A 19,387-nucleotide genomic window follows, 5' to 3' on the forward strand; every position below is an offset into this window, starting at 1 on the left:
GGTATGGTCAGAGACAAGATACGGAGCTAGCGGGACCTTAGGGTGGCCACATGGATAACAGTTTTGGCTTTTAAATGTTTCCTGAGTAAGATGGAGCAATGGAAATTGCCTCTCTCTTACAGCTTCGAAGGTCCAGGCACTTCCTGTAACTGCAGGACCAAGTGTGGTGCAAACTGCAGCAGCTTTCTACTACTGCCCTGCTATTTTGCTTCAGCTTGGCCCTATATAAACTATACTTGGTAATCTTTAATTAGCCCGCAAGGCTTGTGTTGGACCTGTTGGAGCAAGTCCAGAGGAGGCCACGAAAATGACCAGAGGGATGGAACACTTCTGCTGTGAGATCAGACTGAGGGAGTTGGGGGTGTTCAGCCTGGAGAAGCGAAGACTCCGGGGAGACCTTATTGCAGTTGCCAGCTCTTAAAGGGGGCCTACAAGAAAGCTGGAGAGGGACTTCTTACAAGGGCACGTAGTGATAGGACAAGGGGTAATGGCTTTAAACTGAAAGAGGGTAAATGTAGATTAGATAGCAGGAAGAAATTCTTTCTTCACTATGAGGGCGGTGAGGCCCTGGAACAGGTTGCCCAGAGAAGTTGTGGATGCCCCATCCCTGGAAGTGTTCAAGGCCAGGTTGGTTGGGCTTTTGAGCAACCTGGTGTAGTGGACGGTGTCCCTGCTTATGGCAGGGGGGTTTGAACTAGCTGGTTTTTAAGATCCCTTCCAACCCAAACTGTTCTGTGTTACTCTTTCAAAACAGAGAGTTTTGATATGTTCACTGTGAACTAGGCATGTGCGCAGCGGTTATCTGTCTTCAAGCACTGACTTCCAGCTCTTATCTCTTATCAGTACAAGACCATTTCCATTCCATTTGCAAACCCTTTGCACTTCAAGTCATTTAATGTTACTTGGAAACGGTGATAAAACCTGAGAAGAATAAATCAAAACTCTTTTAAACAATTGGAGAAGTCGCTAACTGTAAAGGCTTGGTCTAATGGAGCTGTTTAGTTCTCGGCTGTCAGGCCCTCTTAGCATTATGATCACAGTGCCTCTGGTGTGCCTCTTGAGTGTTGGTAATGTAAATAAAAGATGGATAGTTCCTTGTTTCTAAATGTTCATCTAAACAGTAAACCTTTCTTAAATTCCAGATTTTTCTTCTTCATTGTGTGTTTTAAGTCGCTGGTTTTGTTACACATTAGATTAGTTTATGTTTAGGATTAGTCTCCATAGTGTAGCAAGTGCTTAAAGCCCTAAGCTTCCTAACGGGGAATGGAAAGAGCTGTGGCCTCTTCAAATCTTGTTGTTACAGTCACTGCAGATAAGTTTGATTTTTGGTTTTTTTGGGGGGGAGTTGGCCTCCGATACAAGCAGGAAGGAAAATGAGCTCTCAGTTTGTATTAAAAAAGCCAAATAGCAGTCTCCTGTCATTCTTAGACTATCTTTTTCTCAAGTGCTCACTAAAAAAATTGTTAGGAGAAATGAGATTTCATCAGATCTGATTAAAGCCCAGTAGTGCAGTTTGCTGGACATACTGGAAAGTTGTTCATGCTTATGTTTTTTTAATCATATTTTACTTTGTAAAGAGAAAAAAAAGTACAGTAATACAGTTGTTAATGCTTTGAGCTAGTACAGAAGTCCTAGCCTTACATAAAAGTAACTGGGCATTAGCATTTTAAAAGGCTAATAGTATTTTAACACCAAAATAGAATCTGACTCAGGGTTTTTTTATAAGCTTACGGTTTAAAGTTTGGTTTCTATGCACTAAAAATACCAGAAACTGATAAAAACTTTTAAGAAAGACTTGTTACAGAAAATTTCTGGAGTATCAATGACATAGCTGGTGTAGATGATACAGGTAATACTCCAATCGCCTTGTTTATTTTAAACCTGTTTTCAGTTACATGTAACTGTACCAAACTTGAATAGTTTGGGCCAAAACTTCCCATGACTATTATCTACCATAGAATGACTTTTCTTCTGAGGGACTGTTCATCTAGCATGGTTCAGCCACTTTAGGGAGGGAGACTTACAACACATTGTTTGGGTGTTGTCTTTTAAAGAAGTTCTAATTTGGGGCAGGGACTTGCGATTCATCAGAGAAACGCCTGTGGTGCCAGACGTCCTTGTGGCCCTTCTTCTCGGGGCGCTCCGTTTTGTGCCACTTCAGAAGATTATGGTTTTATCTCTTACCATTTCAACTAGAAAGTGTCAGCTGTGGCTCTTTCCAGGGTCCGTTTATATTAATAAATAAAAGTTGAAAGTTCTGAATGTCTCTTTCTAATGCACGTTTATTCACAGGGGATTGTAAAATAGATTTTGAGAGTATCTGATACCACAGATCAGTGGGGCTGGGACATGACCTTAGCTGTAACTAGTGAAAACACATTTGTGTTGCTGTGCCCTTCTGGTCATCTTTTCTAGGAAAAAACTTCAGGTAACTGGAAAATGGGAAAAAGTCTGTGTGAATGTTCAAAAGTAAATTATGTTTTTCTTTTTGCTAACCGTATAGGGGTGAAGGCCTTGGGTACAGGAGAAATCGGAGAAAGTAAACTTGTGTCGTACTGAGGTGGCTCAAATTATTGCAGGACATGGGAAAATTGGGGGGAAAAATGTTGATACAAACCTTTTTGAAATAGGTGACAGATACAGAATTGAGAGAGCACAAGCTAAGTGAGAGAACAATTAAGGGCTGAAAAACTGGAATTTCACTACAGAGGAGAGCTCGTAGGCTACGAGTGGGCTTCCAGGTTCACAGGCAGTAAATTTATTGTCACATATATATTAAAATGATTTCTTTATTAAACCACGTGATAGTGTATTGCTAAGTAGAAGATGGAGACAGAATAAGAAATCTGAGAATGAAATGGTGCTTGATTTGTCTGCTGTTCATTGTTGTATTGTGTGTAAAATTTCCAACAGAAAGTGATTATGCCTAAGTTATGGCTCCCCTGCGAGTCTCTTCTGTGCATGGGGTGTTCTTTAAAATGGTAAAATTTTGCGAAGAACATTGTCCATCCATCTGTATGGTGATGGCAACAGTATGTCTTGATCCCGAGAGATCAAATGGCATCACCAGAGCCATTGAGATACCAATGAGCTTTAACTTAACCTATCCTCTAAATACACAATACCTTTGTGTATTTAAATGGGGGGAAAAAATGTAGTTTCTCAGAGTTTATAAAATTCTGCTTTTCCTTTTGAACAGGATTTATTGGATCATTCCTGCACATCTGGAAGTGGTTCTGGACTTCCTTTCTTGGTGCAAAGAACTGTGGCTCGCCAGATCACACTTGTAGAGTGTGTAGGTTAGTATAAATCTTGTTCACGTCTAGTGTCAAGTCTTGGTAACAAACGCAGAGAGGAAGCTTTATCTTCCATCTTAATTTTCTGGTTTTCTTCAGTTGCTTATATAATACATTAAACTTTCAGGCTTCACCTTACATAACATATTTGGTTTTGGAAAGTGAAGTGAAAAAATTTTGTTCAGATCTATGCAGAAGAAAGGAGCAAATATCATCTGTGCTTTATGATTGAAAAAATTTAAGCTTTGTTCAGTAAGGTGATGTTAAAAAATACGAACTAGGCTTGTTTGGGTACTTTGTAAGTGAAATAAACCGTGTTTTTAGAAAAGCAAGCTCAATTTGAAGTTTGGAAGTGTCAAACTGAAACAAACAATTCATTAAAGTTTATTAAATGGTGGTCAATTAGAAAGCTTTAGAATTACAAAAGGATCATCTGGATTTCAAATCTGGAGTTGAAGCATTAAGCAAAGTGGCTAGAGTGGCATTTAAAAAAAAAAAAGTGATTCTGTGCCATTAGAATGCTAACACAAATGTCTTGTAGCTTACTTGCTCTGCACTCTTGCTTTGGGACCAATGCAGTTGGTGAGGTACTGTTGCTGCTCTTTTCCCCCTAAAAAAGAATCTGTCTAGTAATTCTTCTCTAAAACTCTTCTGGGTCTTCAGGGGTTTTTTTCAGGACTTTAGTGTTAATTTTAAGGAGCCATTAAATTTTTATTCAGCGTGTATATATTATTAATTGAATAGTGTTAAATTTGAATGTAGTAATTCTAGGAAACATTTGGGTCAAAGTTATCCTGAGGCAGAGACACTGAGCCAAGATGCCATAATGGCACTGAGGAGGTGAGGAAGACATGATAATGATTGATACTATTAGAAAAAAAGCACTATTTAAAATATGTTTTATGCCACTGCTTCAGTGATTTCAACTCGGAAGGGTTAACACCTTCCTCTAAGTAACTAGAAGTTTTAAGTCATCAGGGTTAAATCGAGACCCAGACTAAAACAGATTAACTGTGAATCTGTAGGGGCTGGATCTACATTTTACCAGCGTTTCTTTGCTTCTGCCTTATAGTATGTATTGAGTGGGTGCAAATGTTCACACTTGCATTAAATCCAAGTGTACCTCCTCTGATGTTGTGCAATTTCACTTCCTCAGAAACTGTAGAATGACGTGCGTGATGATTTTGCCTGCAATGTAGACCTATCTTTTTGTGTGTGTATATACGTGTGAATAAGTGTGTGTCTCTGGAATTGTGCCTGCTCCCAAGTTAGCCCAGGCTGGCCCTATTTCCAGAGACCATGTGTTTTAGCCTGTGTAGCCGAACCAGACACTTCCTTGTGCAGGAAGTCTCTTCTGGGTGGCAGCACTGAGGCATCGGTGTTGGGTATCTCTCTTCATTTGGTTATACCTGCTGCTGATTCATATATACCTCTAAAGAACACTGAACGGCAGAGTAATAGAAGGGCAGAATTTATATTATATAAATTGGATATTTATAGTTGTCAAACCTAGCACAATTCATTGCATTAAGCCTGAGGCTGTCGTATTCAGGCTGCAATGAAAATGGCAATGATCAGAACTTTTCCAGTGTGCCTTGTCCAGAATGTTGCTTTGCTGTTGGGCACTTGATAATTTCCTACATTTTTCTAATCTTTTTGCGTCAAGAGCTTGGCATGCAGACAGCATGCCCTGATCGCCACAGGGCAGGGGTAGGCTTTTTGAACTGGGGTTTTTTGTGGGTTTTTCTTTATCCTTTTGTTTGTGGGTGGATTTGGGGCAGGGGGGTGGGTGTGTCTTGGTTTCTGGGTTTTTTAAATTGTCATTCTGCATTTTGTGTGTCTGGCTGTGCTGATTGTTTTTCCAAGAGCTGATGATGCAAGAGAAATGTAAGGGCTCTATCCCCAGTGCTATACATCCTTCCTGTCCTCCTAACTTCATAATTCCTAGACTTATTTGTATTGTGTACACTGACCCTGTAGTATGTTGCCGAAGTTGCTTAAGCTGCAAAAGAGCTTTCATTGCAGGCAGTTGAATAATTACACCTGCCCAGTACAAACCCTCTGTGTACTGTACCAACGTGTGAGGAGGAGAGATCCATACTCTCGGAGCTTGCTGTTGAAACAAACAGGAAAAATTAAGTGACAGTGGAGTGCAGTGTGACACTAGAAGTGGTTAAAATTTTATGCAGATGTGATCAAACTACGTCAGTGTGATATTTGGGCTGTAACTGTTGAGTTTCTATCCTATTAGCTAATTCTGACCTGCCCTGTGAAGATTGTTAGTTGACAACTTTTACTGCTTTTTTTTCCCCACTAGGAAAGGGCCGTTATGGAGAAGTTTGGAGGGGTCAGTGGCAAGGAGAAAATGTTGCTGTAAAGATCTTCTCTTCTAGGGATGAAAAATCCTGGTTCAGGGAAACTGAATTGTACAACACTGTATTGCTGCGGCATGAAAACATTTTAGGTAAGTAGAGACCATGTTCGTGTTTCCTAGTGTAGCTGGCATAAAGGTGAGTTAACTGAAGAGTTGACTTGTAAAGTGCTGCAGATTTGCTGGGTATCTTGCAATCTTTGGGATTAGGCTCTTGTGTTTGTGATAAATAGTTGAAGGGAAATTTTATGAGGGAGACTTGCAGGAGGGTGCTGAAGCCTGAATCTCAACTGGAGAAAGTGTTGTAGCAACCATGAATCATTGTCCTCCTGCAGAAATACTCTAGCAAGAAGCAGTCAACCAGCTTAATCAGTTGGTGGCAGCACAGTGTGTGGAGAAGATAGAAGGTGCCACAGGCCCTCATGCCAAGAATTAAATCCTGCAGCTCATGTTGCAGGGCAGCCAAATGGCAAGAGTATTGTGCAGTGTGTTAGATGAAGAAGTTCTGGTGGATCTAGTTGTTGGGGGTTTTTGGTTTGTTTTTTTTCATAGCTTCAGTTTACCTGGGAGAAATAAAGGGAGAAAAAGTGCGGAGGAGTTTATAATGAGATTTAAATATTTGAATACTTTTCCTTGTGCCTGAATAAACTGCAGTATAAATCCATTATTTTCTTCTGTTAACTGTTCTGCTTAGGGTCAAACTAAGCTCCTTTGGTGTTTAAACTTCAACTATAGTTGCCCCTTTATGATGTATCTCATTTCCCTCTAAGTGTGATGAGAGATATTTCATACGTACATTCGTGCACGAAGATTTTGAATCTTCTGCATCCCTTGTACCTTGTGTGCTCAGTTCTGAGAGCTTAGAAAAAGGCTTTTTTGTGTAGTGAGCCATGGCTGAAGTTTAAGCAGCCCTTTTGATTCCTAGTAGACGTGACCTTCTTTCACTGGTATGCCACCTTTACAGATAAAAGCAGTAGCATGTATTCTGTGTGCTGACATTACCTCACCCATAATCTGTCTGTCCTCAACCAGTTTTACTTGGGTTCCTTAGTCTTGTTTCCTGCCAGAGAATATTCCTTGGCTCTGTAGCTCACCCTGCTAGATATTTGTCTAATGTTTCCTGAAGCAGTTTCTTTGTTACCAAAAAAAGAATTTGGTATCCTCCTGAAATGTGAATTATTGAACCTTCCTTCCCGAGAGAGTAAGTAACTTAGTTGAAATTACATTACACATTTCCCATGTTCCTCTGTGCTTAGTCTTTCTTGATAACTGTCAAATTTGTTGCATCTAAAAAAATTCTATAAAATAGACAATATTAAACAATATCACAGATTACAGAAGTGTCACATTGCACAGAAATCTGACTTCAGGAGAGAAAGTAGCGGGTGTTCTTTCTGACAAATGTCATCTGTGGGCTTTTAATAAACATGACTTCTTCCTCTAACTTGGGCATAAAACTTTTGTTGCTTCCCAGCTAAAGCTGTTGAGGTCAACAGTGTGCTGATACACAGCAAGTTCAGTGGTAACAGGAAGGGAGCTACTTCTGAATTTTGGGTTCAGTTTTAAAGACACCACATTTTTGAAAGCAGTTCTTGAGGTTCATGAGTTTCAAAGAGAAATTTTTCTCCGTTCCGTTGTGGAAAATCATTGTGAAATACAGCTGTGCTGCATAAAGGTGCTCTGCCTTACTTCACCATGGAAGTTAAGTTGCACACCAGTTGAACTGTCTAGTATTTAAAGTAGAAGAGTTACTATTCTTTGGGTTTTGGTATGCTAAATCTTCTGGTGCTGCCACACCGTACTTAGCCATCTGCCACATTTTATATCCCGTGGCTCCCTTGCGAGCTGGTGTGCGGTTAAGAAGATCAGACATTTGGAGCCTACAGCAGTTTAGAGCAGTCCCATAGGCCTGATAATTTATCAGACTGCAGCAATCCCTCTGCAGCCTTTTAAGCAATCAGAGATCATTGGAGAGCAAGTTGTTGCTGTGGTGAGATGTGCTTTATTCAATCTGTATTTGGTCAGAAGGGTGTGATGTTTCCTGTGGGGACAGCAAGCTTTTGACATGTCGGGGTTGATTGTTGAAGTGCTCCCTTGGATGTAAGCATGAAGCTGGCACAACATACAGTGTCTATCGGGATGTGATCCGTATGTGAAACACTTTTAACGCTTTTCTCGGCAGCCTGCACTGGCTGCTTGTTGTCCTTAAAAATGGAAATGATTACTTATGACTTGTCTATTTGAGGTATTTCTTCTCCCCAGTGTAATCCTGATGAGTGGACAGCAGCACATGTGCTACAGCCTGGTGGTCTTTTTAACTGGAGACTTCCCTACCCCCAAGTCCTTCAAAAAGAAGGATAAAAAAATAAAAACAATTTTTTTAAGTATGTGGTCCGAAGAAGTAGTTGTGATTGGTGTGACTGCCAAAATACATAAATACACTCTTGTCAATAGACTTGAGTTAGTGTTCCAGAACGTCGTCTCTTTTTTCACCTGTAGTCTGTTTTCAGTGCAGTACAATTGTGGAGAAGTTTTAATTGAACAGTTTTAAATTGTAAGAGGGACCTAGCAGCATTAATGCTTTTCTTGGGGGAGTCTTGAAGGAGCTCTGTCGTCATATTTTATTGTTTCTTTGTTCTTCTTCCTCTCTTTCTAGGTTTTATTGCATCTGATATGACTTCCAGAAACTCTAGTACTCAGTTGTGGTTAATTACTCACTACCATGAAATGGGGTCTCTGTATGACTATCTACAGCTCACTACCCTGGACACGGTCAGCTGCCTACGCATAGTACTGTCCATAGCTAGTGGTCTTGCACATTTGCACATAGAGATATTTGGAACCCAGGGGAAGCCTGCCATTTCTCATCGGGACTTGAAGAGCAAAAATATCCTCGTAAAGAAAAATGGACAGTGCTGCATAGCGGATTTAGGTGAGTTCATTTCGATGCTAATATACTCAGTGCATTCCTGCAGAAATCAAATATATTGGATAACGCCAACAGGAAAAGTCCTAAAGTAACCTTGGAACAACCTTCCCATGATCTGATACTACCCTGAAGGTTTGCGACAGCCACTAGATGGCACTTACAACTTAAAAATGCCACTCTGCTGCTGAGGCGACCCAGCCTTGCCTCTGAGTCCAGGACCAGATCTAACATTTTGGACTCTTTCTTGGGTTTTCGTTGTTAAATTCCATCATGGATCCCAGAAGGCAGCAGTTACTAGGCTTCAGCTCATTTCTGAACTAATAAATGTCATTCCACTCACAGGCTAAGAACTATGTGTTCGCTGTCCCAAGCTCTGTAGGTCCATCCAGCTTGTCTTTTGCCAGATAATTCAGTGAGCCCCAAATTGGGTTCTCCATGACCAGCTGGTTTTAGACTTTAAGCTGGTAGGATGCTGAGAAACAGTTGCAGCAGTGTGGCTTGTTCACACCTTGGGTGTATATCTGACAATATTTCTTTACTTTGCTCTGAAGACAAGAGAGAAAGTAGCGGTAGAACAATAGTACTGGGGAGTCATTGGCTAGACAAAAAGTGTATTGGGAGATGGGATTTTTTTCAATAATAATCCCACTGCATAGTTCCTATCAGTTTTGCCTCAGGGACATGAGATACACACAGAGAAAAGATGAAAGCCACACACCTGGGCCTATCTAAATTTGCAGAGGGAATAGTAAGTAAAAAATGGAGCAGTAAGTTGAAAATACAAAACTTATGAGACTGGCTTTTAAGTGGATTTCCGCCCCCACTGAGGAGGGGGAAGCACATACTGACATTGACTGACATCACACTAATAAAGTGAAATCTACTCAATTATTTATCTAGAGGCTTCAGATGTTTGAGAGATATTCCTGAGAGAGCACCGCAATAAACATTTCCCAGTCAGTTTTTATGGTGGTAAAACAGCTATTTTCTTTAAACATGAAATCCTCAGGCGTGTATCTGGCATGTTCTTCATTTGTTCCTTATCTGTAAAGGAGAGTTACCAAAGAATTTGTTGCGTTTGCCATATATTCAGACCCTTTTTTTCTGTATAGCTTTGTATTTTTTCCTCCTCTGGTCTCCTCTGTTTCAACACATGCACCATACAAGCAAAATGGCACTTAGAGACTGGTAAGTATGAGCAGATGGAAAGATTCACTACAGCTGCCCAGAGCTAAGCTGGACTTGGGTTCTGTTGGTCACACCAGGTTCTGGACTTGCAGTGCACCCATTAAGGATAGGTGTCAACTCTAAAAACAAAGAGGGATAAAATCGCTTTGATGGGTGTCTTGTAATCGTCTGTGTCGCCGGCAGCCTGGGTGCAGCGCGCCTGCACCGCAGTGTAGCTTGGTGTTTGTGGCCATTCAGTCCTGGTCCTTCTGGCTGGCTCATGTGCAAGAGCTGTGTGAATTGGCCGCTTGTCCTTCAGCAAGCGTGCCGGACACTAGTATCTCGGAACAGCAATCCAAGTATCCAGAGTTGCAGTTACAAAACTGGCCCTTTCAGATGTGTTCTAGCTAAGCAGAAACTGTGTGATAAAGTCCAAGGATGGATGTCAGTCTTGCTTCAATCTGTCAGCACTGTGGAAAAGTTCTGCCCTTCTACTTCGAAAGCAATTCATGTGCATGGTAATAGGTCTTAGTTGACCAACTTTATGGACCAGCAGAATAATACTCGTATGAAAAAAAGAAAAAGCCCAACCCCCCCCTTACTCCCTCCATCCCCTTGCCTGTCCATATAGAGCAGTGAATGTCTGTTTGAAAGAAACACTGGTCTTTGTAAGGAAGGTGCAAAGACTGCTAACAAAACATATTTGCTCAATTTTTGTTCCTAGCAGATACTCCAGTACACTAAAAAGGATTTTTTTTGGTGTCTTGAAAACCAGTGTTTCATCAATTTGTATTCCTGTCAAGCGCTTTCTTTGCCCCCCCTCCCCTTCTTCCCCCCCCCCCTTTTTCGTCCCTTCTTCTGAATTAGTATCTTGCAGTAAGAGCTTGTCTGACAAGCACTTACATGCACTTAAATTAAATGTGCATTGAGATCTCCAGAGGTGAAAAGAAGCTGAAGCAGTGCAATATCTGCTGCCCAATTCTCATAAACAGCACAGATGCCACCATGATCAGAACCTGATTACAACATTGCTGTCCCCTGACCTTATTGCAACACTTCCTTAGTTTGTAGTGTGTGGGATGCTGACTTGCATCCCTCAGCCTCGAACCTTTGACCTGTCAATCTATTGAATCTGTTTTGCCCAATTTGGATGGAGCATTACGATTTTTATCAAAGTGTTCTCCAAAGTCTTGACAACTTCAGAGTTTGCCAGGAAATTTGTTTTCTAACCTTTGTTTCCAGTGTGCAAGTTTTTTTAAAAAAATACTATAATCCATACATGTTGTATAATATAAATTAATATAAACAAATACATAAATGTATAAGTGTGTGTAAATATGTCCTCTGTGTGTATGTATATGACAATAAAAATTTTTATCTTGAGAGCAGGCTTTCCAAATTATCTTCTCAGCAGTCATGGGGTCAGTAAATGGTATCTTTCTAGAGGTGCCATCATCATTTTCTAAGCAGTTTGTAATTACTTGAAGTGCATTTAAATTGTAGGAAAGTGGTTTCCAAATTTTTGTTATGGTGAAATACAGACTGTTTTTTTGGAAAGGAAAAAACCCCAATGATCTGGTGATAGGTTAATTTTTTGTAGGACTGAGTTAAAGCTTTTTAAGTTTCACCTAAAATAAACTAATGTTAAATGTAAGTAGTAGATGTTATTCTTACAAGAGTTGTTGAGGAAATTAGGGAGTTTGTGTCTGTCGTCTTTTCTATTGCTTAGTTATGTCATGCACTTGTTGCTATTCAATTTGCAGTGCTCTCTGTTTACCATGGCAAAATGAGTACTCTGTGTGTTTCCAAGTTTGTAGTAATTTAGTCCCTCAACATCATGTTCTTTGCTTAAATGTTCGGTAATTAGTAGAAACCAGGTAGAGTGGTTTTGACTGACTCATTTTAGATCAGCTTGAGGATGTTTATTTTTCAAGCTACTGCAAATACGGTGTTTTTATTTTCTAGCTTTATTTTTTAACTTGTGTATATCCATCATGCAGTGTTTTTCTTCTCTCTTCCCCGCAGTTCGGATATATCCACCTACCCCAAAGTTCTATAAATAAATTTGAATGCCGTGTAAAATTGTTTTCTTCTAAGTAACAGATGTTTGGCCTTCTATGTATACGTGCCTAGAGCGCTGGTGACATCCAGTGGCTGCAGAACACTTAATGACAGCATTTTGCAACAGTGCAATAACATGCTTAACGGTAATCCCTGAGGAGATAATTGGTCTATGTCTACAGACACAGCGGCTATTTTTTGATGGCTAGTTTGGAGCTGACCCAGTTGGTCTTTGGACAGTTGGACTCCCAGCTCCTTCTTTTTAGAAACTGTCTAATGGGTGTCACTGCTCACATGTGATGTTAAACGTGTGCTGCGATAGTTTGAAAGAGTACTTAACAGCGGTTTTTCTTTCTGTCCTTCAGGCCTTGCAGTAATGCACTCCCAAAGCACGAATCAGTTGGATGTGGGGAACAATCCCCGTGTGGGTACCAAACGCTACATGGCTCCAGAAGTCTTGGATGAAACTATCCAGGCAGACTGCTTTGACTCGTATAAAAGGGTCGATATCTGGGCTTTTGGGCTGGTCCTTTGGGAAGTAGCTAGACGCATGGTTAGCAACGGTAAGTATTTGGGACTCCTTTACTTGTTTTTAGAAGGGGCTAAGCAAATGGTAATTCACAGCAAAGCATCTACCGCCAAAATGCATAGGATGCACAGTAAAATACCGGACCTCCAAAGTATTTTGATTCCTGACACTTTGCTGCTTGTGTTGAAGTTGTTGATAAGTTGAGTACAGTGGCTGAGTGTTGTTGTCGTTTCTGTTAAGGTAGAAAAGAAAGAGGGTCCCCTGCTACACCTTAAATCATGATGAGAAATAATTCATACCAAATGGTTACTTAAGTTGAAATTTTAGATCATAAAGTCTCTAAACTTTTCCTATGTGTCATTAAACCATAGTGGATTCTTTTATGTGGCTGTTTCTCATGACAAAACCTAAGGAACAAAAGGAAAATATGGAGGAAGTGAAGTGATCAGAATTCAGGGATGCTCTTGCTTTACCAGGTGAAATGTACTCACAAAGCAGGACTTGGTCAAAGTGCAGTTTTGCTTGCATTGCAATTCTGTTTTCTAGTGCACAGTGTGCTTCATGTTTCCTTGGCAAGGGAGTCTGAATTTAAGAACCTTAAGCTGGGTATCTGTTGGTGTGATTTCTTGTGCTTGTCAATTCAGGAGCCCTTTCTGACTGCTGGACCCCAGGTTGTACTCACTGGACCCAAGCGGACAGGCGAACGCAGAAGATGCCATTCAGGCGTGTGTGCAGACACTGGCGGTGGTGGATTGCTCACCGTGACGTGTTTAAATCTGAGGAAATTCTGAATCGTTGTGCGCGCTTATTTGCTCTGCATCTGATCTATTCCTACTAAATCCAAATTTGGGATTCTGTAACTGACATCAGATAACAGGTTTATTTTCTTCAGGAAAGGACAACTAGTCATCTGTTTGCTGCAGTACCTCTGAGCCCTGATAGTAGGCTGGAACCCCACAGGGCAGGTAGGGCTGGTGCCAGCTGGGGTGCCTGCCAGCTTAGGATCCAAGTATGAACTTGTCTGAAGGAGACATGGGCAGAATGATAGGCAGCAGTCAGAAGAATTGAGGGCGCTTTTTTTTTTTTTGGTGAGAGCTATTGCAAGTCAAAATTTGAGGGAAGACTTTGGAGGAAAGGATTAAGATAGCTTTAGAGATGTTCTCAAAGAGCAGTTACCTCCCAAAGGAGGGAGTACGAGTGGTTTTGTGGAGAGGAGCAGGGAGTGGACAGAGGTAGGCGGCAGTAAGGTATGACAGTGAACACTTGTGGTAGCTAGTACAGAGTAACAAACCCTGGCTCAAATTCCAGTGGAAGTTAAGGTACTAGCCTCATATTGTTTCTCATGCATTATCTTCCCTCCATTCCCTGACCCCAGGGGAGGTCCTGTCCAACTGGTGTTACACTGGACTATGGAGAGGGGGAGAGAGGATGGGCAAATGTGCCGCAGCTCTAGAAGCAAACAAATGTTGTTATTCTATCGAAGCAAAGGACTTCTAAATATGAACCTTTTACTTACTTTTATCTGTTGGTGGCCAAAATAACTTAACTGTGAATATGGGGGGGGGGGGGGGAAGGTATTGCTCCCTTGTTCGGGGTAATTCTCAGCACAGCAGCCACAGGCGGCTAGTTGTTTCCAGAAACACTGCAATGAGGCTTCTTATATGAGAAGGCTGCTGGAAGGTGACACTTCTGAGAAGATTTGCAGACCTTCCAAGCTTGCTGTGAGATTCCCTGGGGCCTGGAGCACTGTCCAAAGCCACTGTCTTCTCTAGGATACTTACAGGGTGCTTAAACAAAGCTGACTTGGAGGTAGCAGAATGCATCAGGTAGACTCAGGTGGCTAATTTAAGTCTCCTTGTAAGCCTAAGAGCTTGCTTTGCTAGCTCTGAAGAGAACCATTTTGGCATTTCTCTGTGATCAAGAGAGCAGGGTAATCTGTGCAGGTGGACTGCTGTTTTGGTGCAATTTAACTTGAAGGGTCCATAGTGAGCAGCTCCTGTCTTGCTGGAAGCCGGTGGCAGTGACGGGACTGACTGCAGGAGCGGAAGGGCACTTGCATAGGCTTTCTGTGGGGTGGCCAAAGCTGAGCTCCTGACCTCACCCCCCTTCTCCCTTCACTGTCAGAGGGGTTACCTGAAGATGTATGCAGCAAAAAGAGTAGGTATTGTTCTGATACAAGAACATGTCAAGTCTCATTCCCAGTATTGTGATCTTGTTCAATTTTAATAGTAACACCAGAAGCTGAAAGGTGGTTACTGCTCAAAGCCACCCCTGGTATGTGATCATCGCTACATCTGCAGGGCTTAGGGGTTTGCGTAGGTCTTGCTTTGCTCCAGCAGTTAGATTCGTGCATGCACAGGACAAACTGACATTAAAGTAAGGAGGAATAAAGGTGAAGGAAATGCTACTGTGTGTGTGAGTTCTAGTTGATTCGGGTAGCAAAAAGCCAGCAACCCCAGGGGAAAAAATACAATATATTGTAAATTAAAGAAGTCATCTTAAAACTGTCCAGAAAGCAGCAAGCTTTAGGTCGTGCCGTGTGACCCTCGGGTCTCCCTCGGAGCGAGCGGCTGGCTGGCTGTCCCGGGGCAGTGGGCGAGGGAAGCGTGTCACAGTTCAGGGACAATTCTGCGAGCGGAGCGGGGTGGGCTAGAGGTTGCAGTGGCTCGCTGGCACCGCTGACGGGCTGCTGCGGAGCCAGCGGGGGTCCCGTGGGGCCAGTGACGTTTGGCTGTGGTAGATTGAGTACTCTAGAATCACTATTGCAGTAAAGGCTAGACCCAGTTCATTTCGGATTTGTTACTGTATGTCTTACCTGAAATAGCCAGTTGTGTACCCTGTACTTTGGCGCTAATTTACTGTTTTCACGTGGTCTTTCCAGACTCTGTTCTAGTGATAAAGTTCATCTGTAGTATCCTAATGACCCTGGAAAAGTCTTGAGCCACGTGATGTAGCTCTGAAGCTCTGCATTTGACTTGTGTAAAGCTGCTACTTTATCTGAACCAGAAGTATAGACAATGTGGATACACAAGAGGCTTTTTGTATTCTTGAGTTCTCACAATAAACTTTATTCTGTGTTCTGGGAGGAAGCAGGAGGAGAGTAAAAACAAGAGTTCAGCCCTGTAGGTGATGTTTGGTATATGCAATTATGAGTTGCTTAAAGGAGGAGGGTGGGTGATGCTTCTTTATGCAGCACATAATGTGGTCTGTCCTTCCGCATCCATGTCAGAATACCGTAGGGCGAACCCTGCAGCCTGCTAGCTACTTTGTTATGGTATAACTTGCCTGGGTAGCCAGATCTTCGAACTGCCCTGCTATTTTTCTAAGGGAGCTGTAATTTTCTTAAGGCAAATTAGCCATCACAAATGGGGATTTACAGATATTTAGAGGATCTGTGGGATTTTGATCTTCATCTCTGGTAGAACAAGAAAACTAAATCCCAACCACTGTAGCAAAGTTTGAGAACCCTTTTCAACTTCAGTATATCCAAAGCAACAGAAATTCTCCAGGATTTCATGTACGTTTGACTGTGGGACAGCTGCCGGTCTGCTAAAAAGCAGTTTTAGGATTGTTCTGCTCATGTTTCTCTGCTGTACACAGAGGGCCTCATTCGCTCGGTGTTTTTCCAAGCTGCTGACCCAAATGCCTGTCTTTGAACACCAGTTTTTAAATTGGCTTCCTAAGAAAGTTGAGCTCCCTATAGATCATTTGTGAGCTTAATCCACTGATGAAACAGCAGTGCTGCATGCATGCCTTAGAGAGTAGGCAAAAGGCTTTTTAGCCTGCCAGTTTTATGCAAGCTGAGCGACAAGTTGTGAGAGCAGATCCACAAACTCATTTTTCAACGCAGAATCCTAAAAAATGCATTCAGACACCCTGTGCCACAGGCTCTTAGGTGTTTGGCTTTGTTGATGGCATGTGGTGCCAATTACCCTAGGTATTTTACTATTTTAATAACAAGAAATGAAATTCTTTGAAGCACCAGCGTGGAGGTCTGTAAATACTGTCATGCTTATTGGGCTCTTTCAGGAATCATAAAACAATGCACAGTGTGTGGAAGCCTATTAAAAATCACAATGCAAACCTTACATTTTTTTCATTTGCTGGTAGAAATCCCAGTTTTGAGTTAGTCAGCAAACCTTCATGCATTATAAAAGACTTCTTGGCAAGTGAATTTTTCTGTTCATTTCAGCTCAAGTCCTGCAAATTGATATAGTTCTTACTTTGTAGAATTGTAATATGAGCCAATTAATTAACATTTTGGGTAGAAAAAGCTGTTCCTATGATAGTGCTATTCTGTTGTTTAATGGCTGTTTGATGCTGTGGTGTTAACTTTTAAAAGATTTTTGTGCTTCTTAGACGGCTGGGTCATCTGTTCTCTCTTTCTGTGCATAAATGCTGTTTCACTGACACAGTCATTAAATAATGCCTCTCTTGTTTGTGTCTCGCTAGGTATTGTGGAAGACTACAAACCACCATTTTATGACTTGGTTCCAAACGACCCCAGTTTTGAAGACATGAGAAAAGTGGTCTGTGTAGATCAGCAAAGGCCAAACATTCCCAACAGATGGTTCTCAGACCCTGTAAGTGGGTGTGCCTGTGCCTGTGGGTGGTTTGCAGAAGATACGAGCTGACCTTTCTTTTTTTAAAATAGTCATGAAAGTTGTTTTAAGTTATCACTTGAAACTGAAATGATCCCAATGCTACTTGTCATGAGCATTACCTGTACAGATTTCGGAAGTGTGCTGGCGTGGCCATTTCATTTTGGAGCAGGAAGAAAACGCAATAAGCAAACTTAGGATTGTTAAGCCTGAGCTATTCACAGATTAACCTTTTAGTAGCATGATTTAACAATAACTATTTTAAAGCTGCTCTTCCTATGTCGTTATTCTCTTTCCAAGGGGGAATTTCTTTAAGGGCAAGGTAGCCTGTGTAGGCCTTTGTGGCTTGCAAGTACGCAGATTTAGAACAGAATTTTGGTCTCTGGCCTACAGGGACTGTTGTTCTTTTTGAAAGGCTAGTGCTGAAATTTATTTTTCTTCATCAGAATCAGTCTGGACTCTCCAAGTTGACCAGCTGTTTTGTTCCTTATTACTGAAGCTACGGAGCTGGGTTTGAATCTGTGTGGCTGGCTAGGGCCAGCAAGGATGGGAGGTCCTGTCTATAAGGCTTTGGCTGTAGAGCCATGACCCGTGCTGCCGCAGCAGCCAGCTGTGAATTGCAGCCACTTAAACCTGCGCTGGACCCAACAAGATCACAGACAGAAAATCTGTACCTTCTCTGGCTTCCTTCATGGATCCTGCAGGAGTCAGTTTCATTGAAAGGAGGGTCTGTAGAGTGTGTTCTTAATTAGGAAAAATCCCCAAAATTCCATTGTTTAAAATTACGCTAGTTTGTCACTCCAGACAGCCCTTTGATAAATTGGTTTAACCAAGAGAATAACTAGACAAACCTGGGGTGTTTTTTCAACATGTGAAAGCTGTATGTTTGATAGATAGATACCAGTAAACTCTCTGAAAATTGAGTATTAATAAGGCAATAAAACCTTATTGTGTTAGTGTTTAACCCAATCTAGTGCTTTCTTCACTTGTGATTTGTGTACTTACATGCATGTTTTGTTTTTATTCTTTTCCCAGACATTAACATCTCTTGCCAAGTTGATGAAAGAATGCTGGTATCAAAATCCATCAGCGAGACTAACAGCCCTGCGAATCAAAAAGACTTTGACCAAAATTGATAATTCCTTAGATAAACTGAAAGCTGACTGTTGACCTTCTTCTCGTGGTGCTCTCCTGATAGGAAGGCATTTGTCTGGTTCAGAAGTAGTCCGGCCAGACAGTTTATACGATTGGTCCCCATGTGGCTACTTATAGAAGCAGAAGTTCTTACCAAGCCATCTGTTTGGGAGACATCGGAACCATGTGGACTTTGCTCAGTGACTACCATGGGCATTTCACAAATGGTCAAGCTATAAGGACTCACGCTGGATGTACTGTTGCAAAGGTAGTGGCCTGAAGGAAGACAGAGAAATCCTAAGACAAGATCAGGGCATTAAATAATGGCTTTGAACAGCTTTTTTTTCCTCTTCTTTTTTTTTTTTTTTTTTTAATTCTCCTAATCACTCCCAGGGTGAACACATGGAAGTGGTAAATTTTAATCAGCAATATTGCCTGTGCTTCTCTTCTTTATTGCACTAGGAATTCTTTGCATTCCTTACTTGCACTGTCACTGTTAATTTTAATGACATGACTTGCCAAAAATATGATTGGCTGTATACTACATTGATCTATGCCTGAATAATAGGAAATGAATTTGGTAAACTGAAAATGTAACTGTCAAGATTTTAGCTGCATTTTACATGTGTACTGATGTTTACAATAATGCTGAACACTAGGAATTTCTCGTTTATACAAAACTTGCAAATTATTTATTACTAGTGCACTTGCCAGTTTTTAAACTGTAAAATAAGTGCATAAAGTTAAAGCTTATTTTTATGTGGCCTCTCTCATGATTTCTTACACAGATGTTTTTGTAACACAATATAACCTGAAACATAAATTGTTTTCTGTATTATCATATTACAAATAGTCACATTTTAAGTGCTTCACATTTGTAGCTGTGTGGTCTGTAACATATTTTCAGTTCAAATACGAACATATATATAGCCATTACCCACATGACATTGTGTCTAGTATCTTACTGATCTAGAAAAGGAAAGCAATGGAAGAGTTAACTAGAATTTTAGGTCATGAATGCCGTGGGGAAAATGCATTTTATTTCTTCTAAGCTATATAATATGCATTTAAACTCTGCCAGAAAAATAACTATTTTGTTTTAATCTACTTTTTCTATTTAGTAGTTATTTGTATAAATTAAATAGAATGTTTTCAAGTCAAACAAAAGAGTGTTTTAGTTCTCTTACTGCCTGTTAGTAACAAAGGAATACTAATGCAGCAGTGGGCGTCTCCAGTCATGTGCTCGCAGGTGAATAGAGCTGGTCCAGGTCAATACTGGGTGGAACACCAAGGTCCTGA

The 19,387-nt window shown here is 41.1% G+C and overlaps 1 protein-coding gene across 1 annotated transcript in view; it reads left to right on the top strand.

The window, feature by feature from the left end:
- Positions 1-19,173, top strand: part of ACVR1 (activin A receptor type 1) — a 29,964-nt gene extending 10,791 nt beyond the window's left edge. The window contains exons 4-9 of the mRNA XM_082001714.1: positions 3,200-3,299; positions 5,614-5,760; positions 8,324-8,599; positions 12,190-12,387; positions 16,806-16,936; positions 17,990-19,173. Of these exons, the coding sequence (XP_081857840.1) occupies positions 3,200-3,299; positions 5,614-5,760; positions 8,324-8,599; positions 12,190-12,387; positions 16,806-16,936; positions 17,990-18,124 (987 nt within the window). The 3' untranslated portion in view covers positions 18,125-19,173. The remainder of the gene's footprint in view (positions 1-3,199; positions 3,300-5,613; positions 5,761-8,323; positions 8,600-12,189; positions 12,388-16,805; positions 16,937-17,989) is intronic.
- Positions 19,174-19,387: the final 214 nt, after the last annotated feature.

Source organism: Phaethon aethereus (genome assembly GCF_964289735.1).
Source record: "Phaethon aethereus genome assembly, chromosome: 6".
Classification (NCBI taxonomy): Eukaryota; Metazoa; Chordata; class Aves; order Phaethontiformes; family Phaethontidae; genus Phaethon; species Phaethon aethereus.